Source organism: Xiphophorus hellerii, chromosome 13 (genome assembly GCF_003331165.1).
Source record: "Xiphophorus hellerii strain 12219 chromosome 13, Xiphophorus_hellerii-4.1, whole genome shotgun sequence".
Taxonomy (NCBI): Eukaryota; Metazoa; Chordata; class Actinopteri; order Cyprinodontiformes; family Poeciliidae; genus Xiphophorus; species Xiphophorus hellerii.
This window is the reverse complement of record NC_045684.1, coordinates 494,199-512,594: the sequence shown is the minus strand read 5'-3', so window position 1 is coordinate 512,594 and position 18,396 is coordinate 494,199. Positions and strand designations below refer to the sequence as shown.

Sequence of the window (18,396 nt, the reverse complement as noted above, 5' to 3'; positions counted from 1 at the left end):
TTTTGGTGCAAAAATTCATTTTCCATAACCGTGGCGGCCATATTGAAAATTCAGAAAACAATTAGTAAATACGATTTCGAAATGTATATAATTTGAGACCAAAAATATTAATCTGTAATAAATGTTGGAAAATTTAGTGCAAAAACAGAGTTTTCTCGATGACCGTCTTGTGTTTTGTGTGTGTGTGTTTTTAAGCAGGCCCCTGTGAACACCTGTGCCAACAAGTGAAGCTGTTTGGATCCGAACTGGAACCATCAGAACCAGAACCACGACTCCAGCAGATCATCTGCCTGATGCTGGTGATGCAGAAATGCTCTGAAGCTTTGATTTGTTGTTTAAAGTCAACTTTAGAAATTGGTGAATGAATCTGATCAGAACTCCTGCTGGAACTACGATCCTCCGCCGGCAGGGGGCGCAGTAACTCCACCTGTAGATTAATGAACGGGCAGACCTCCATCCTGCTTCTCTAACATGAACAGGTGTTACGCCGAGAAACGCATCTGCTGTCGCGGGAGCTGAAACTTTTAAAGATATTTGTAACATTATCACGTTTCTTAACCATGTGAGCCATAAAACGGTGGGTTTTATTTCGCAGATTAATTTAAATAAATACGGTTTTTATACCTTTATTGACACATATGAGTCAAACGTTTTTCAGTGTCTGATGAAAATGTTTTCCGCAGATGGTTTGAAATTTCCCGATTTTTTCTTTTAACACCATAATAGCTTAAAGCATTACAAAGCAGAATCCCTTTATATAGAACATTTTATATCATCTTTTACTGTCTAGTCTATTAATGTGGGGAGATACATTTTAATTTCTGAGCCTGCCAATATCTGCGTCCCCTGTCTATTGTCCTGTTCATATGAAACTTACAGCAGAAGCTCAGAGAACAAGTGTCGTTACTTTAAAACCCACCGTTTTATGGCTTACATGGTTAAGAAACGTGATCATGTTATGAATATCTTTAAAAGTTTCCTCTTCGGTCAGATTTCAGTCCGTTTCCTCATCAATATGCGAGAGTTTAGCGATGCGCGCTCCCGCGACAGGGCGCGCTATTCTCATCATAACTAATAAATTCATTTCAAAGTTTTGTGAGATTTATGTTCGTCAGGACTTTCTGCAAAAGAAATTGATTATGAACAACAGATCCTGCGTTTTGTGACTCGGATGTTGAGACAACAGAACTATTTTTAAATTCATTAATGTTTTTTGGAAACATTTTTCAAAACTAGATCTTATACAAGAAATGTTTTCTGCTTTTGAGTTTTGTATTATAAAATTTGCTCTTCTGACAGAAGAGCTAAATTGTGGTAATAACATTTTAACCCAATTTAAACTTTTTAAAAAGTGAAAAAATTTCATTACGAAGGTAATTAAACATTACAATAACTCAAAAGTCCAACCCTTAAATCGATATGTTAATAACTTAAATTAGGATTTGAAAATCCTCTTGTTATAGTAACATTTTCTACTTTCAGTTCCTCACTTTCTTTCTTTCTTTCTTTCTTTCTTTCTTTCTTTCTGTCTGATTTTCTGCTCAGTTTTGTCGCTTCGGTTGTGAACTTTGGTTCCTGATGCGTCACCAGGGTTCGTTTGAATTCTCATTAAAGAACCTGACTCGGTTCCGGTTCGATCTGAATCTGATCATAAATAATGAAATAAAATTGAGGAAGAATGGGACGTGAGAAGAGGCGGGGGAGGAGGCGGTGCGCTCCTCCCCCGCCGCAGCGCCGCAGCCTCTCCGCTTCAGTCCGTGGAAACTTCACGGAAGATTCCGGACGCGTGGGAGCAGCGAGGAGTCCCGGGAGATCCACGACGGTAAGTTCGCCTTTACTGACTCGGTTAGAGTCACCAGGGGTCATCTGGGGTCACATTTAAGGTTTAATCTCTGTGAGCTGCGCAGGCGCACAGTCTCACCTGTCCTCACTTCGAGCTCGGAGCTGATTGGTTAATTAACTTGAAGGTTTCTGACCGGAAACGGGTCAGGAAATGTTTGGTTCCAGGTTCAAGCAGACTCAGAACCGGACCAAGGCATAAGCAAACTGTGCTGCAGGGAGCCCTGAAGCTGCACAGAACGCTTAAAATATTTCTCTTACGTTTATTTTTTACTATAATTTAATGTAGTTTGTAGTAACGTAGTAATGTAGTTTTGTTATTTGTCACAATTTTGTCACATTTCACTCTAAGATGAACTAAAAACAGAGAATTTTACCACTTAGATCCATAAACTCGGTTCTGTTCTAGAGTATTTCTGGTCCATTTTGTGGAAATCCTTCTGCCTTAACATCAGCAGAATGATAATTCATATTTCTCCATCCCAGTGAAAACCAAACAGGAATCTGAATGTTGGGAACGTTCTGTCGCCTCCCAGCAGCAATAATTTGGTTTATTTAGCCTGAGATCAGAGGAACAAACAAAATTCATTTTTAAAAGTCATATTTTCACTTATTCATTCTAAAAATGTCACAATTTCAAACCAAAATTTAGCTTCCAACTAAATTTTTACCTTCCAAGCTAAATATTTAGCTTCAAACTAATTATTAAGTTATCTAACTAAATATTCAGGTAAATATTTGGCTTCAAATAAAATGACTGAGTTAGCTAAATATTTAGTTACTATGTTAAATACTTATCTTCAAAATAAAAGAATATTTAGCATAGTTAGCAGACTAAATATTAAGTTAACAAGCTAAATATTTATTTTGGAGCTAAATATTTCACCCTTTCTCTGTAACGTCCTCCGTTCTGTAACTGAACGTTCTGTATGAACAGGTCTGACTGACGGAACGTTTCCAGGTTTAGCTGCTCAGCAGGAAGCTGAAAAGGTCAAAGGTGAAGCAGATGAGCTCAGCTGGACCTGATTTAACCCAAATCTCTCACCCGGTTCTGATGAGTCAGACCCCTGCAGGCGGTTCCGGTCCGTTCTGCGAAACAGACGTATTCCCGCCATATCTGCGGAGATCCAAACGTTCCTCCTGAACGGCTCATAGTTTCCATTCTCGTGTTCCGACCCATTACAGTCCGCTGAGCGCCGGTTCTGTTCCGACCGCAGTCACATTCCTGATGCGTCCTGGAGGTTCGGCGGGCTACAGCAGGACGGGTCTGACCCGGTTCGACTCAAAAGAATTAAAACACCTGGAGTCTAAAGAAGAGGTGCCCAAGCTGTGGCGCGGGGGCCCTTTGTGGGACTTGGTGTGATATTGTGCGGCCGCAACATTTAATGAAATAAGTCTTTTATTTTTTAGAACACAAACATCCTGCGAGTTTCAGCTAATTTGGACTTTAAAGTTCTGGAAACGTTCCTTAAAAATGAAACCTTTAAAGATCCATTTAGGTTCTGGTTCTGAAATGGTTCACAGAATCATTTTCTACAAAAATAAGAAAACTTTGTTCCATTAAATTAGAAGAAGAAAAATATCAGGTTCTATTGGTGGAGGCAGAACTGAGTTTACAGATGAAATTACTTTTTTAATTTTTAAAACTCAAATCATTTTAGAAAAATTATGAATTTTTAGTTAATTAAAGGAACAATGATGTAAGTTATGGAAAACATTCTGGAAGTCCGACAGCAGCTGGATCCTGGAGAACTTTGGTCAGACAGAAACCAGCTGACTGGTTCTGCTGGTTCCACTGGTTCTGCTGGTTCCACTGGTTCTGCTGGTTCTGGTTCCAGCATCGGCCCACATGCTGGATCATTAAAACCTAAAACACCAGAATGCTTCAGACATCAGAACCCGGTTCTCCTGGTTCTGCTGGATCAGTTCTGATCATGTTTTAATGGTTCTGCTGGTAGACTGACGGGTCCAGTAGAGAACCAGAACCAGCTGATCCAGTCCTGCTTCGGGAAGTTTCAGTTTCTGGAAGAAAATCTGACTGAATAAAAACATTAGCTGTAGTTTCCTGTCTGCGCTCCTGTGATCCGCCATGTTTGTAGTCTTTAATCAAAAGGACTACAATTACAGTCATTCTGTTCATCAGAGCTTGGAAATGATCCGGAACTTTCTATTGAAGTTCTTCTAGAGAGTATTCAGAACTTTATTGGACCTGGTTCTGGAACCTCCATCTTCCAGCTTCTCACTCGCCCGGTCCGGTTCGGTACGGTCCGGAGAAACTGTTAAATGTTCTGAAACATAAGGTTCTGATGGAGCAGCCAGCCGGGCCGCCGGTCCAGATGGCCGCAGTGAAATCTCCATAAAAGGTTCTGAATGTAATCTGGGCCAGAGGCTCTGACGGGTTCTGGTCCGGACGGGTTTATGACGCCTGATGATCCAGACTGTTCTGACACCGGAACCCGACCGGAGACACTTTCCATCTGGCTCCCACTTCCAAGCGGGCCGAACCGAGCCGGTCCGTAAACCTGTCCAGAACCAGAACTGACAGGATGGAATGTTTTTGTTTAATGTCTGAGCTGCAGGGCCAAACCGGAACCAGAACCAGAACCAGACCTGTGGTCCCACTCTGCACGTCCGACCCAGTCGGGTTCGGGGGAAGTTCTGCTGAAAGAAGCAGCAGATGTTTCTGAGCTGGAAGTCCAGCAGCGAGCAGGAAGGAAGTCCATTGTTCTGATTCTGCATTCCGGGTCGGCAGCCGAACCAGAATAGAAACCCGAACCTCTGAGGACGTTCCAGGAGGAAGCCTGTCTGTTCCTCTGACCCAGCAGAGGTTCTGCTACCAGAACCGAACTCTACCCTCCTTCTGCGGCAGCAGAACCGCAGGTCCAGATCGCTGGTTCTGACCCGCTTTCTGACCCGCAGGTCGGAACCATGAGCGAGCCGCCGAGCTGCCGCAGCTGCAGCGAGTCGCTGAGCGGACAGACGTTCATCCGGGTGGCGGAGGAGCCGCTCTGCGTCCGCTGCTACCAGCGGCGCCACGCCAACACCTGCCAGGAGTGCAAGCAGCTGATTGGATACGACGAGAAGGTACGTCCTGCACGCGACCGGACCGGAACCAGGCGCTATGGGTCACTGCTGATGATCTGCAGCCTGCGGCCTCCTGCTGACTAAAAACTAAATGGGATTATTTTTAATAAATTAACACAGCAGCTAAAGAGGCAAAGCGCGCATCATTCAAACACTTTCATTCAAACGTCTCGCTCCTGTTAACATGTTAATTTTAAACTAAATGAATGAAACAAACAAACAAACAAACAAACAAACAAACAAACAGTTTCTGTTTTTTGGAGCAGAACATTTCCCCAGATAACTGAAACCCTTCAGATTATTTCTGACTGGCTGAGTTTACTGAAATGGAAATATGTGACATGAGCGACATTTAAAGTTTGGACTGACGTAACGACGTCGCTTCGTCTCACTGATTTCTGACTGTCTGACGTCACCGGGGCACGCAGATAAACGTCAGATAAGAAATAACTGCGCAGGAGAAAGTTATTTATATTTATATTTCCCAATATCCCTTAGATCCTCCACAGATTAATACATTTATTGAAACGTACGTTTTCTGTCTTTGACGCACATATACCTCTGACGTCACATCCTGAAAATCATTTCTCAACCCCAAACTTTGGAAACGTTTTTAACCTGGGAGATCTGGAGTTATGATATATATACATATATATAAAGGCCTATATATATATATATACTTACTTTAGCAGAACAGTTATTCTATAAACTGGTTGATACAGTAACATAGTTTTTATGATAAACTTGGTAAAAAAAAACTTCAATTTATTAAAACAAAACAATGGCATCACATGCCATTTTATCAATTTATTACATATTAAATTAATGTTAAAGTGTGTTATATCACTGAATTTTATTATGAAGAATGTCTGATTGATTCAGATTGAAGCTGAGCCGTTCAGACCGGATGGAAACCAGATCAGAACGTTAATCGACCAGAACATGGCTGGTCCTGTGGGTGCAGAGGGACCTGACCTTTGACCTGGTGTGAGGGGTTCCAGCTGGACCATCCCTGACGGGAGCAGAACCAGCAGGAAATGGTTCCTTTGGTTGTTTTTAGACCTTCAGCTCGTCTGCAGGCGGCGGCTCCACATCCTGGAGATAAGGAACCTGACGGATGAGGCCTTCAGGTTCAGTGGGAAAAAGCGGCTCTGGAGGAAGCAGCTGCAGACAGCAGCAGATCTCTGATAGGCTGTGAGTTATGGCCCGTTCCAGCTCTGATCCTCCTCTTCCTCCGCTCAGATAAACAACAACGCATCTTCATCGCTCTGCTTCCCGTCGCCTTAATGGAGCTGTCCATCACCGCTGCAGCCGCCCAGCAGGGGGCTCAGCAGCTTCTACTCTCACAGATCTACGTGAACCAAGCACCGGTCCACTCAGAGCCGGACAATCAGCAGAACCAGAACCAGAACTGGACCAGAACAAGAACAGAATTATCCTTCTCCAAGTTCCTGGTGTCTGAGGTTGAAGAGTCAGTGAGTCGAATTCATGAATCCATTAGAACCAAAATACAGCCGGTCCATTTCGCTGCAGCCAGCAGACAAAATGGCCTCTACTTAAGCTCCGCCCTAAAGAGGGCGTTTCCTATCATGTCACGTCCTTTAGCTTTAGCTTAGCAACAAGCTAAAAGAGATAAAAGGAAAACACAGAATTATTTATTCTCAGCATATTTTCAATATATTATAATGGGACCGGACCGGACCGGACCAGACCGGACCAGAATAGACCAGACCAGACCGGACCAGAATAGACCGGAGTGGACCAGACCAGACCGGACCAGAATAGACCGGACCGGACCGGATGAGACTGGACTTGGATCATGTGGTACAGAGGAAACCATCACTGAAGAACTTAGAACTTAACAGAACTTTTATTTTGAAAGAGCTGCATGGATTGTACGCTCAGAAGAAGTTTGGACCCGTCTGTCGTCTCTAAGGAACTTTCAGATGTTTCAACGTTTAATTTTAGTTTAAATGTGACTCCCCCCCCCGACCTTTGACCTCCTCCTTGTCTCTGCAGGAGCTGGTGCACCAGGACAGATTCTTCCATGAGAACTGCTTCAGGTGCTGCAGCTGCAACCGCTCTCTGGCTGCCGAGTCGTTCACCCAGCAGGGCGGCGCTCTGCTCTGCAGCTCCTGCTACTGCAGCAGCTTCTCCTCCCGATGCGCCGCCTGCAGCCAGAGCGTCCAGCCAGGTAGGGGCGCAGCCTCCCGCCGGGTAGGGGCGGAGCCTGCAGCAGGGTACAGGCGGAGCCTGCAGAGGGGTGGGACCGGTGGGTAGAACCCAGCTGACCTCATTGACATGAAGTTTTTATTTTGTCTTTATTCATGTCTGACTGATAAACTAGCCTCCGGCCCCTAGATGGCAGCAGTGCTGAAATTAAACAGGCAGCCTGCTGTGGCAGGATGACCTGGGTTCTGTAGGGTTCTGTAGGGCTCTTTAGAGTTCTGGGCCCGGTCCAGGCGTGCTGGTGCTGGCCTCCTATCCCCAATGGACCTGGAGTTTCAGCCGAGTTCGTTTCGTGTCCCGCTGCCCGTCCAAGCAGTCATAAAACCCGGTGATTAAAGGTTCTGGTTCTGGCTCCAGCAGCTGATGGACTCCAGAGTCTTCAGAGCGCCGTCGCATGCCGAGCTGCGGCTCTGCTTTCCCTCAGCCTGTCTGGCATCCAGACCAGCAGTTTGTTCTGGTTCTGGTCCAATCGGAGCGGCGTCTGTCCCTTAGGATCCCGGATGCTGGAGTACGACGGCGCGGCGTGGCACGAGGACTGCTTCCTGTGCAGCGGCTGCAGGAAGCCGATCGGAGCCGAGGCCTTCGTCCCGGACGCCGGGCGCTTCTACTGCCAGGCCTGCTACGAGCAGCAGGTGGCGCCGCGCTGCAGCCACTGCAGGAAGGTGAGGAAGAACCGGCTCAACGCTTCGCTTTGGGCTGCAGCTATTCTGACGATTAATCGGTTGGAAAACGATACATTCTGCACATTTTTCACACAGTTTGAGAAATAGACTCAAATATTTATGCAAATAAATAATTGAATTTCTTTTTTCAATAAGAGAAAATCTACATCTAAAGTGAAACCCAGCATTCCTTCAGTGAGCGATTGCTAGCTGAATAAATCCTTCTGACAGAAACGTGAAAAGCTTCATCAGGATTCGAACCCAAACCAGTCTGAGCTAAAAACGCCGACTGAGGAATTCTGGGTAAAACTGATTTACAAACGTTTTCTAACCTGAAAGGAAAAATGTTTGTTGTTTTAACGGTGTTGGTTTTCAGCTTCATGCTGTCTGGAGCTTCTGACCCGGTTCTGACCCGGTCCTGACCCGGTTCTGACCCGGTTGTGACCCTGGCCTGACCCTGTCCTGACCCAGTCCTGACCCGGTTCTGACCCGGTCCTGACCCGGTTCTGACCCGGTTGTGACCCGGTCCTGACCCTGTCCTGACCCGGTTCTGACCCGGTTCTGACCCTGGCCTGACCCTGTCCTGACCCAGTCCTGACCCGGTTCTGACCCGGTCCTGACCCGGTTCTGACCCGGTTGTGACCCGGTCCTGACCCTGTCCTGACCCGGTTCTGACCCGGTCCTGACCCGGTTCTGACCCTGTCCTGACTCTGTCCTGACCCTGTCCTGACCCGGTCCTGACCCGGTTCTGACCCGGTTCTGCCCCGCTGCAGGCGCTGACTAAAGGCGGGCTGACGTACCGGGGCGAGGTGTGGCACCGGGACTGCTTCCTGTGCTGCGGCTGCGGCTCTCCTCTGGCCGGGCAGACCTTCACCTCGCAGGGCGAGCGGCCGTTCTGCGTCAGATGCTTCAGCAACCTGTACGCCAAGAAGTGCGCCGCGTGCAACGCGCCCATCACAGGTGAGACTCTGGCAGGTTGCTTGGTGACCCGCCACAATAAAAGCCTGGAGGAAACGTGAACCTGCAGGAAGAACAAGCAGAAATAATCATCAGGTTTCATCTGGAGAATCAAATCTTTGCAGAAAGAAACTGATAATGAGAGAAAAGAGAAAGATGGCCGCCTCATTGATCAGGCAGCCATCTTTCTGCGATCAGTAATATCACTAATACTTTAATTTAAATTTTTTTGATTGTTTTGGTTTCGTGACTTCCTGTCTAGTAATAAGACAAACAACAAATCATTTTCAATTACATTACATTTTATTCCAGCTTTATGTGAGCAGAGGCGGCTACTAAATATATAGTTATAAATACTCATAAATAGTTAGAAATGATTATATAAATTGTCATAAACAGTTATATTTGAATAAGTTTTGGGGGAATTAAACATTTTTTAATTGTTTAGCTAAAACACACTTTTTACTTTTATTTGAGTAAAATTTGAGGATCCTCTACCCGGATCAGTCTAAGCATAACTTATTTTTGTCAGTTTGACGGCATCATTATAAATATTAAATCAGATGTTATGATTTAACCCTTTTGCCAAAAACACATTAACACTAGGAGTACTGAAGTCAGTTTTTATTGCAGTAAAATGTGTTGAAGTTCTGCAGAGGAAAACGTCCAGGTTTATCCAGCAGCATCAGAAGTGATATTAGTTGTAAACGAACCGGATGACCCAGTTCTGACCCGGTTCTGCAGGCTTCGGCGATGGGAAGTACGTGTCGTTCGAGGAGCGCCAGTGGCACCAGCCGTGCTTCAAATGCTCCCGCTGCTCCGTGTCGCTGGTCGGGTCCGGGTTCTTCCCCGACCGGGACCAGATCCTCTGCGCCGACTGCAACAGCGACGACTGAACACCAGAACCGGTTCCAAACACCAGAACTGGTTCCGAACACCAGACTTAGTTCTGCTCACCGGATCATCACACTGCACAAATCATAAAAGGTTGAAACACCAAACCGTCTGTCTGGTTTTATTCATTATTAGAACCAGGTCGGCCACTTGGTTCTGGTTCTGAAGGTCGACTTGGACCAGAACCTGATGCAGATGGTCCGGTTTCCTGCTGGATGAGTTGGGAAACGCTCAGGAGATTCTGGAGTGTCGGCCCGGTTCTGATCCCAGCAGCTTCTGAGATTAAAATCAAATTTCTGATATTAGAGTCACAGCGCTTCCTGTGTCCTCTGACCAGAACCTCTGACCAGAACCTCTGACCAGAACCTCCCGGCTCATAAATGTATCTTTGGGAAGATCAGAGGGAACCGCCCCTCCGTGATGTCATCCATGATGTCACCAGTGATGTAATCATCTAAATATTTACAGATCAGAACCTCTGTGCTGCTCCTCTGATTGTGTTTATGTTGGACCGGGCCGACTCTCTGTCAGATGTTCTGCTTAGAGTCCGGCTCTCATGCAGGACGTGAGACGGAACCGGAGGTCAGGCTCAGAGGTTCTGACGGCTTCCTGCTGTGAACGGACTCTGATGGACTTTATGATCTGACTTGAGGTCAGCGCGGCTGAGGCGTTCCCATGACTCCTCTCCAGTCTGGTTGACCTTCCTCTCCGGTCCCAGCGGGCCCCGCCCACTCACCACCGGGCCCCGCCCACTCACCGGAGGCCCGCCGGGCTCGTTAACTGGCTCACTATCTGAATATTTAGCTTGCTAACTAAATATTGCTAAATAACCCAAATTATTCTTGTTCTTTTTTGACCGTGTAACTTTACAAACTCTTCAAATCTGGATCCGTTAACACTGCAAGTTCTGTTCCTCTGATCCCGTCCTGTTCGGAACCAGCTGTGCTGCAGTTGATTATTCAGTTATTTTTAGTCACCAGCGACCCGCTGTGGTTCAGATAAATCGCCTGTGAGTTCTGGGTCATCCCAGCGGTTCCGGTTCGGTCCATTCCTCCCAGTGACTCAGGCCCGGTTTATTATCGGGTCAAACTCGCGTGAAGACGTTCGGTGACGTCATCGGGGAGGTTCTGGTTCTGAGTGACTGGTTCTGCTCATCATCTTCACTAATAATTACTAACCTCTGATGGAGATTGCTGAAGACGCCGTTTGTTCCCAGAGTGCTGTATCTGAGCGTCACAGAAAGTTGAGTGGAAGGACAAAGTGCAGCAGCACCAGGGAAAACAGCAGCCATGAGTAGATTGTTAAGCAGAATTCATTCAGGAATTTGGATCAACTTCAGCAGGAGTCAGAACATCCAGGTCCACCAGGATCGGACCCGGGCTGAGGGGAACCAGAACTGGTTCAACGTCATCTGGACATCCAGTGACCCTCCCAGTCAGTGATAAACTGCTAGTTCTCGTCCACTGGGTTCCTACCGTCCACCAGAACATTCTAGAGCTTCATGGAGACACTGGTCTCATTTTCCAGCTGGACTTGGTACCGACCCAGACTAGCAACAGTACCAGAACCTGGAGGTTCAGTTATGTGGATTCAATTTTCATTGGTTTATCACATAATTTTCAGAGATTTTCTGATTTATTATTAAAAACTGAATTTTCTAAGCAACCAGATCAGCGACATGCAGAGCCTCACCTGTCATTATGGAAAAATAATATATAAGATCATTTATATTTCTACTTTGTACCCTAAAGTTTTTATTTTTCATTTATCTTAACCAATTTTAATTATTTTTTCTTCAAAATCACTTAATTTTCACATTTTCCCATTCAAATGCCCAGAAGAGAAGCAGGTGAGGCAGCAGCGAGCGGAGCCTCACCTGGACTGATCAACCTCTGGCTCACTGTGCTGTCTGTACGCCGCCAATAAAATGGTTAAAAACATTAACTGATTTTCCATAATTTAGCTTATTTATATAATGTACAGTTCGTGTGCCGAGGAGCGATTAGAAACGGCAGAGAACAGGTTCGAGGTGAAGCAGACAGTTCTCTTGCCTCATGGCAGGGGGCGCTCATGATCCCAGAGATTGGTCTTATGACTCCACGTCTGCAGAGTAAGAGACAGCGAGCTAGCATACAGTAAATCAGACAAGCGTAGCGACATACACTCCTGATCAAAATCTTAAGACCAGTCAAAAAATTGCAAGAATTTGCATTTTGCACCATTGGATCTTAAGAAGGTTCTAAGTAGAGCTTCACAATGTTAAAAGAAGAAATCAGCGTAAGAGACAAAACCTTTTGAGCGAGGAATTAATTGAAAACTGCATTTATACTCAAACATGATTTTTTCAGCTGATCAAAAGTTTAAGACCATAGCTCAAAAAAAAAACCAAAACCCCCCAAAACAGAAACAAAGTGTCAGAAAAAAGGACTCAGTAATGAGTAGCTCCACCATTCTTGTTGATGACTTCAAACAATCGTTTAGGCATGCTTGATGCCAGTGTTTCCAGGAGGCTAGTGGGAACGTTGCTCCAAGTGTTGAAGATGGCTTCACGAAGGGCATCCACTGTCTGGAACTGATGTCCATTTTTGTAAACTTCCCTTGCCATCCATCCCCAAATGTTCTCAATTGGGTTTAGATCTGGGGAACATGCAGGATGGTCCAAAAGAGTGATGTTATTCTCTTGGAAGAACTCCTTTATTAGGCGGGCATTGTGAACTGCAGCATTGTCCTGTTGAAAAACCCAATCATTACCACACAGACGAGGGCCCTCAGTCATGAGGGATGCCCGCTGCAACATCTCCACATAGCCAGCTGCTGTTTGACGCCCCTGCACAACCTGAAGCTCCATTGTTCCATTGAAGGAAAACGCACCCCAAATCATGATGGCGCCCCCACCACTGTGCCGTGTAGAAAACATCTCAGGTGGGATCTCCCTGTCATGCCAGTAACGTTGGAAGCCATCAGGACCATCAAGGTTAATTTTTTTCTCATCAGAGAAGACAACTTTCTTCCACCTTTCAATGTCCCATGTTTGGTGCACCCTTGCAAAGTCCAAACGGGCAATTCTGTGGCGTTGAAGAAGACGTGGCCTTTGAAGAGGTTTTTTGTTTCTGAAGCCCTTCTCTCGCAGATGCCGTCTGATGGTTATTGGGCTGCAGTCAGCACCAGTAATGGCCTTAATTTGGGTAGAGGATCGTCCCGTGTCTTGACGGACAGCCAATCGGATCCTGCGGCTCAGAGCTGGTGAAATTTTTTTGGGTCTACCACTTGACTTTTTTGTTCCATAACCCTCAGGATCGTTTAAAAAATGCAAAATGACTGTCTTACTGCGTCCAACCTCAGCAGCGATGGCACGTTGTGAGAGGCCTTGCTTATGCAGCTCAACAATCCTACCACGTTCAAAGTCAGTGAGCTTTTTTGCTTTTGCCATCAGGAGGTCTTGACAGTGTAAAGACTTCACAGAAAATGACATGGAATCCAGATGTTTGCACAGCTTTTGGCTTTTAAAGACTATGGTCTTAAACTTTTGATCAGCTGAAAAAATCATGTTTGAGTGTAAATGCAGTTTTCAGACAATTCCCAGCTCAAATGTTCTTGTCTCTTGCACTGATTTGTCCTTTTAACATTGTGAAGCTCTACTTAGAACCTTCTTAAGATTCAATGGTGCAAAATGCTAATTCTTGCAATTTTTGGACTGGTCTTAAGATTTTGATCAGGAGTGTATTTATTGCTTCCTTCATGGATGACTACATTTCTACCCTAAAAGAGTCTGAGAGACAAGAGACATGAAACGTAAGAAGGGACGCGAACATAGAGTAACGTAATAAGACCGGGGGACTTAACGTAAGACCTGGGAGAAAACTAACGTGAGCGGCGGCACAATCCGGGATATTTACGGGAAAATAACACGGGAGTACGGCGGGTAAAAAACGGTAGTTTCCCGGCCGAAATGGGAGACTGGAAATGTATGATAAAGTGGCGTTGTTGTCACGGCAACGAGTCTGTGTGTAGCTTTACCGATATAGAGAGCGAGACAGAAGTGGTTTTGAGTTGTACTTCAACGGTTTTTAAATTAATTATTTATACCTACATTTCCAGGTTTCATTGAGTTAACGGAATTATTCCACCGCGGCTATGGATAGCATGTAAAGGAAGTCTTTTGCCCTCCAGCGTTGTGCGCACGCGTGAAATGTCCGTAAATAAACAATAACATGCAGGGAGTCTGTATTTGTAAATCTGATTATGATTAAATCAGTGCCTCACCAGCTATGACCTCACCGCACGTCACTGAACCAGAGGTAGAACCGACCTGGAGGAACAGGCCTCTGGCGCCTCCTGCTGGCAGCTACATGTACTACAGCAGGAACTACATCAGTCAGAAATCCAACGATGTTGAAATTTTATGGAGAAATACAAAAGTCTCCATTATGATTAAGTCTCTAATACCCGAATGAATATTATTCGGGTATTAGACCAGATTATTAGGAAAAGGCCTAACAGATTATTATTCAGACCTAAAATACATGCAGAAAACCTGGTCCCAGACTGGTTCTGACCCGAATGTCATGTCTACTGTCTGACCCGACTCTGCTCTCCACTCGGAAAAAAATCACTGATCAGATCTGAAAAAACCCGGTCGTCTGGCGGGCGGGCCGGCTCGGCCCGGTGATGGACAGCAGAACTTTCAGAAATCAAACATCTGATTCCAACATTTTATTGGTTTTCTGTAAAACAAACAGCTGATAAAACAAAGAAAAACGTTGGTGGGAAAAACATGAGACAGAGCTGAACAATAAATACAGGATGGTTCTGGTGGTTCTGATCCGGACACAACCAGGACACCAGGTGGGAATGTTTCAAACTCAAGTCCAGAAACACGCTGGTCTGCAGAGGTTCGGAAGCGACCCGGTCCATCAGGTGGAGTAATCCTGCAGAACAGAACAGAACAAAACAAGGTCAACGGAACCAGAACCCCTATGGGACCCCACTGACCCGTACAGCTGGTTCTGCTCTACTCACAGCTCTGGGTTTCTTGTTGACCTTCATGTCGAACCTGAAAACAAAACAGAGTGACCCGGTTAGTTCTGGACCGGAGGTTCTGATTCTGGATGGGAAAGCAAAGGGCGGAGCCACTACAGAACCAGGAAGAAGTTTGGAACCCAAAAGGGTCAAACAGAACCTTTAGAGTAAAACCAGCAATGAGTCGGTTCTGGAGTGAAACAAGAGATGCTGAGAAAGTTCTGATAGAACACAGACATGCATCAGAACCGGGCCACGCATCAGAACCGGGCCATGCAGTAAGAATCTCACAAAACAGCAAGAAAAAACAGCAGACAGGAAGTAGAAACAACAGACAGGAAATGGAAACATCACAGCAGGAAGTGGAAACAGCAGACAGGAAATGGAAACATCACAGCAGGAAGTGGAAACAGCAGAGCAGGCAGCAGGCAGGAAGTAAATTTCAGACTTACTCAAAGTCATAATCAAACATGGCGGAGGGGCTGAGGGAGCGTTATGGAGGAAGAGAGCAGCAGCTGTTAGTTCATCAGACGGTCCGGACCGGCAGACCGCCGACCTGCTGCAGCTGCAGCCCGGTGACAATCATTCACATGGTTCTGGAACTAATCGGGTCTGAACCGGTTCTGAACCGGCAGTCGGGTCCGGGTTCTACAGGTTCAGACCTTCTAACTGGATGAGCCTGTGCGGGTTCTGAGCTGCTGCAGGATCCAGCGTTATCGGGCCCGTCAGAACCTGCTGTGGATTCTGTACCTGTGTCTGTTCTTGTTCTTCCTCTTCTTGTGGTTGCCGTGGTGACTGCTGGACGACGACGACGACGCGGCTTTCTGAGGCTTCAGGTCCTGCAGCGCCGAGTCCACGTCCTCCGTGTCGTCCTGGCTCGGCTCGTTCTCCTGGTTCTGAAGGTCCGGAGACGTGTCGCTCTCTGTGCCGCTGCCGGTTTCGCCTGCAGAGATCCGGCAGAACATCAGAACCAGCAGGGGGCGCTGCGGCGGCGGTCTGACGGTTAAACACCACTCACGCTTTTCATTCATGTGATCCGGGATCCCTCCGAGCGCGCACACCGCCTGCACATCACAACGCAGACACCGGCATGAGCCCGCTACTCAACACAGAACCAGAACCAGGACCAGAACCTGACACAACAGAACTCACAGCAACAGACGTCACAGACGACTTGCTGAACAGACGCTCCGCCTCCTTAAACTTCCGGTTCCTTCTGTCAGTTTTACTGTTGGAGTTCCTGTGTAAAGAAAATGGAGGGTCTGGTCATCAGAACCAAACATCAGAAGGTAAAACCCGTCAGACCTTCCTCCTCCTCCTCCTCCTCCTACTCCTACTTCTGGTTGGTGAGGTAGCGGTCCCATCCTCGGATGATGTTTCCGTACATCTGGGTGTCCTCCAGGTAGCTGCCCTCGAAGGCGTAGATCTGTCTCTCCAGGTTCACCAGCGTCTCCTGTTAGATTGAAACAGACAGCTGTTCAGATGATGGGCATGTTTGGACAAAATCAATATTATTGGATAAAATAAATAAATAAAAAGTAAATTAATCAAATTTTACCCCATTTAGTTTTTCTAATTTCTAGTAAAGAGTGTTCATCTTAAACATTTTTCTCTTTAGTGTAGTAAACTGCAAATTAGTTTTAATTGGAATACTGTGATATTTTCTTATGTTGTATTTTGTCCTTACTTTCTTTTATTCTAATTGTTATATAAATATATTGTTTTACCGTTGTGTGTCTGCACGTTCTCACATTTGAATTGCAGCTAAATTTCTCCACTCTGGGACAATAAGAGATATTTCTATTCTTTTTAAATTTAATGCTTATGTTTATAGCTTATAAGACATACGCTTATGTTTGTTCTTCTGGAAGTCATTAAATAATATTAATTTCATCAGTTAATTATGTCCTCTTTAACAGACTGGATGATATATTGATATCGCGAGATTTCAGTCAAACCGTTGGCGGCTGCATGTTTCAATGCTAACACCAGAGCGTTATTAACACATTTATTCTGAATGTTTCAACGATAATAAACATATGTAAATCTTTAGGAAACACTACCTGGGCTTTTTATCCATTCAATCATTTTCTAATATAGTTTTAGATGCGTTTTAAAAGGAAAGTAACCGTTGAGTTACCAAGAGCAAAACGCTACTTAGCCTCCGTTAGCTTAGCATGCAGGCCTCATTTAATGGCGGAGCGACTAATTCCGCGAATAAACCCCCCAAAATCCACATCTACTCACAGCCAGCTCCTGTTTCCTCTTCACCAGCTCCGCTAGTTCCCTCCTGGTGTCCGGGATCTGAGGTGGGGTGGCCTTAGCGTGCATCGCCATGACGGGAGGAGGCTTTCTGGAAAACAGCAGCGGAGGAAAAGGTAGAAGCACCAGGCTGCAGTGTAGCAGGGTCCCGATACATCCGGCAGGGGGCGCTCCAGACCACGGCAGGACTCCAGTAGGATTCAAACAGTTACTATGACAACAACTCCATCTGCAGCTTCACGTTAATTTTGTATGTTTTTCGATGAGATCTGATCAGCGAAGATGCCGATTTAACAGCAGAGAATATAAAGTTGATTAGTTTTAATTGTTACTTCACCGTGTTCAAAGTTTTATCACTAGCATTTATCCATCGAAGTTTTCCAAACATTTCTGGTTTCCTTAAATGTTTCCTAATGACTTGTGGAGCTGGAGAACAACCAGGAAATGCTTTCTGCTGCATTCAAGAATATTCTCAATCTCCAAGCCGATACAGAGCCAAAAGCAGGGAAAGTTTACCAGAAGGAAAACATCAAGTCAAAGTGAAGTAGCAACACATATCAGAGCATCAGAAAAACCTGACTCCTCTTCCTTCTTCATCAGAAAAACTTAGAAGAAACACTGCCAGAGCTGGGGGTTTATGGGATGTTCTTCTTCAGTCACACTTTTAGAAAGATTTTAGCTTCATTTTAGGAACATTTTAGCTTCAGAAAAAGGATTAAGTTTGATTCAGACATTCAGATTAATTATTAGGTTTTTTTTGTTTTAAATAAAATGTATGTTTCAGTTTACTGCAATCCTCATGTTGGGACAAAGGACTGCCCGAAGCCTCAAACATTCCTACAGCTCCTCCTGCTTGACATGAGTTATAAATTATATTTTCCATCCCTTTATTGTCTATTAGTGTGAGAATGAATCAGCTGCTGTGGAAGGTCAGCTGTTTTCTGACTGATGGTCATGTTGCAGCAGCTGCTGCTGGTCCAGGAACAGCTGAGAGGAGAAACTCTGCCAACTGCTGCAGGGCAGGATGGGGTGTGTGTGTGTGTGTGTGTGTGTGTGTGTGTGGGCGTGTGTGTGTGTGTGTGTGTGTGTCATGTGACTAAGTGGAAACAGACCCAGGCTGTGATGCACAATGAGGCTGGCTTCATTTCACCAGGCAGAGCTGCTTCCGATTTAAAGGCTCGCTGTCTCAGAGAGGGTGACATCTAGTGGTCACAGTGAAACATAGCAGCTACGTTTCTCGTTGCTAACCTGAGCTCATCCTGCCTTCACTGGTAACCAACAGCCTGAAAATGTTCAGGTACAAGTTTGTCTAGAAAACCCTCAGAAGGTCTGGAAAACTAATGATGAAGGAAGAAGGAGATTTTAGCTGAAAACTAAAGTTTACAGGTGCTAAATAAATATTTAGATGCTAGCTACCTATTTAGTTTGGAGCTAAACATTTAGTTGGTAT

The 18,396-nt window shown here is 45.5% G+C and overlaps 2 protein-coding genes across 6 annotated transcripts; one reads left to right on the top strand and one right to left on the bottom strand.

Annotated features, from left to right (window-relative positions):
• Window positions 1-171: 171 nt before the first annotated feature.
• On the top strand, window positions 172-9,772 carry LOC116730763 (four and a half LIM domains protein 3-like). 4 transcript variants are annotated; one of them, XM_032580232.1, is made up of 7 exons: window positions 172-299; window positions 1,546-1,822; window positions 4,759-4,923; window positions 6,943-7,117; window positions 7,645-7,814; window positions 8,588-8,774; window positions 9,516-9,772. In XM_032580232.1, exons 2-7 carry the CDS (start codon window positions 1,679-1,681, stop codon window positions 9,665-9,667), a joined length of 993 nt encoding a protein of 330 aa, XP_032436123.1. In that variant the 5' UTR covers window positions 172-299; window positions 1,546-1,678; the 3' UTR covers window positions 9,668-9,772. The 4 variants fall into 4 exon arrangements, with proteins under 4 accessions (XP_032436123.1, XP_032436125.1, XP_032436126.1 ...); XM_032580234.1 differs by lacking the exon at window positions 172-299 and adding an exon at window positions 2,777-2,836 and having other exon boundaries at window positions 1,747-1,822; XM_032580235.1 differs by lacking the exons at window positions 172-299; window positions 1,546-1,822 and adding an exon at window positions 3,250-4,666.
• A 4,591-nt stretch (window positions 9,773-14,363) lies between these two features.
• On the bottom strand, window positions 14,364-17,116 carry meaf6 (MYST/Esa1-associated factor 6). Of its 2 annotated transcripts, XM_032580345.1 has the most exons (8): window positions 16,932-17,116; window positions 16,022-16,137; window positions 15,837-15,924; window positions 15,703-15,748; window positions 15,435-15,627; window positions 15,137-15,166; window positions 14,685-14,718; window positions 14,364-14,593 (listed from the first exon to the last, which is right to left on the bottom strand). In XM_032580345.1, the coding sequence occupies exons 1-8, from the start codon at window positions 17,019-17,021 to the stop codon at window positions 14,579-14,581; spliced, it is 612 nt and encodes a 203-aa protein (XP_032436236.1). In that variant the 5' UTR covers window positions 17,022-17,116; the 3' UTR covers window positions 14,364-14,578. The 2 variants fall into 2 exon arrangements, with proteins under 2 accessions (XP_032436236.1, XP_032436237.1); XM_032580346.1 differs by lacking the exon at window positions 15,137-15,166.
• Between the last annotated feature and the right edge of the window lie 1,280 nt (window positions 17,117-18,396).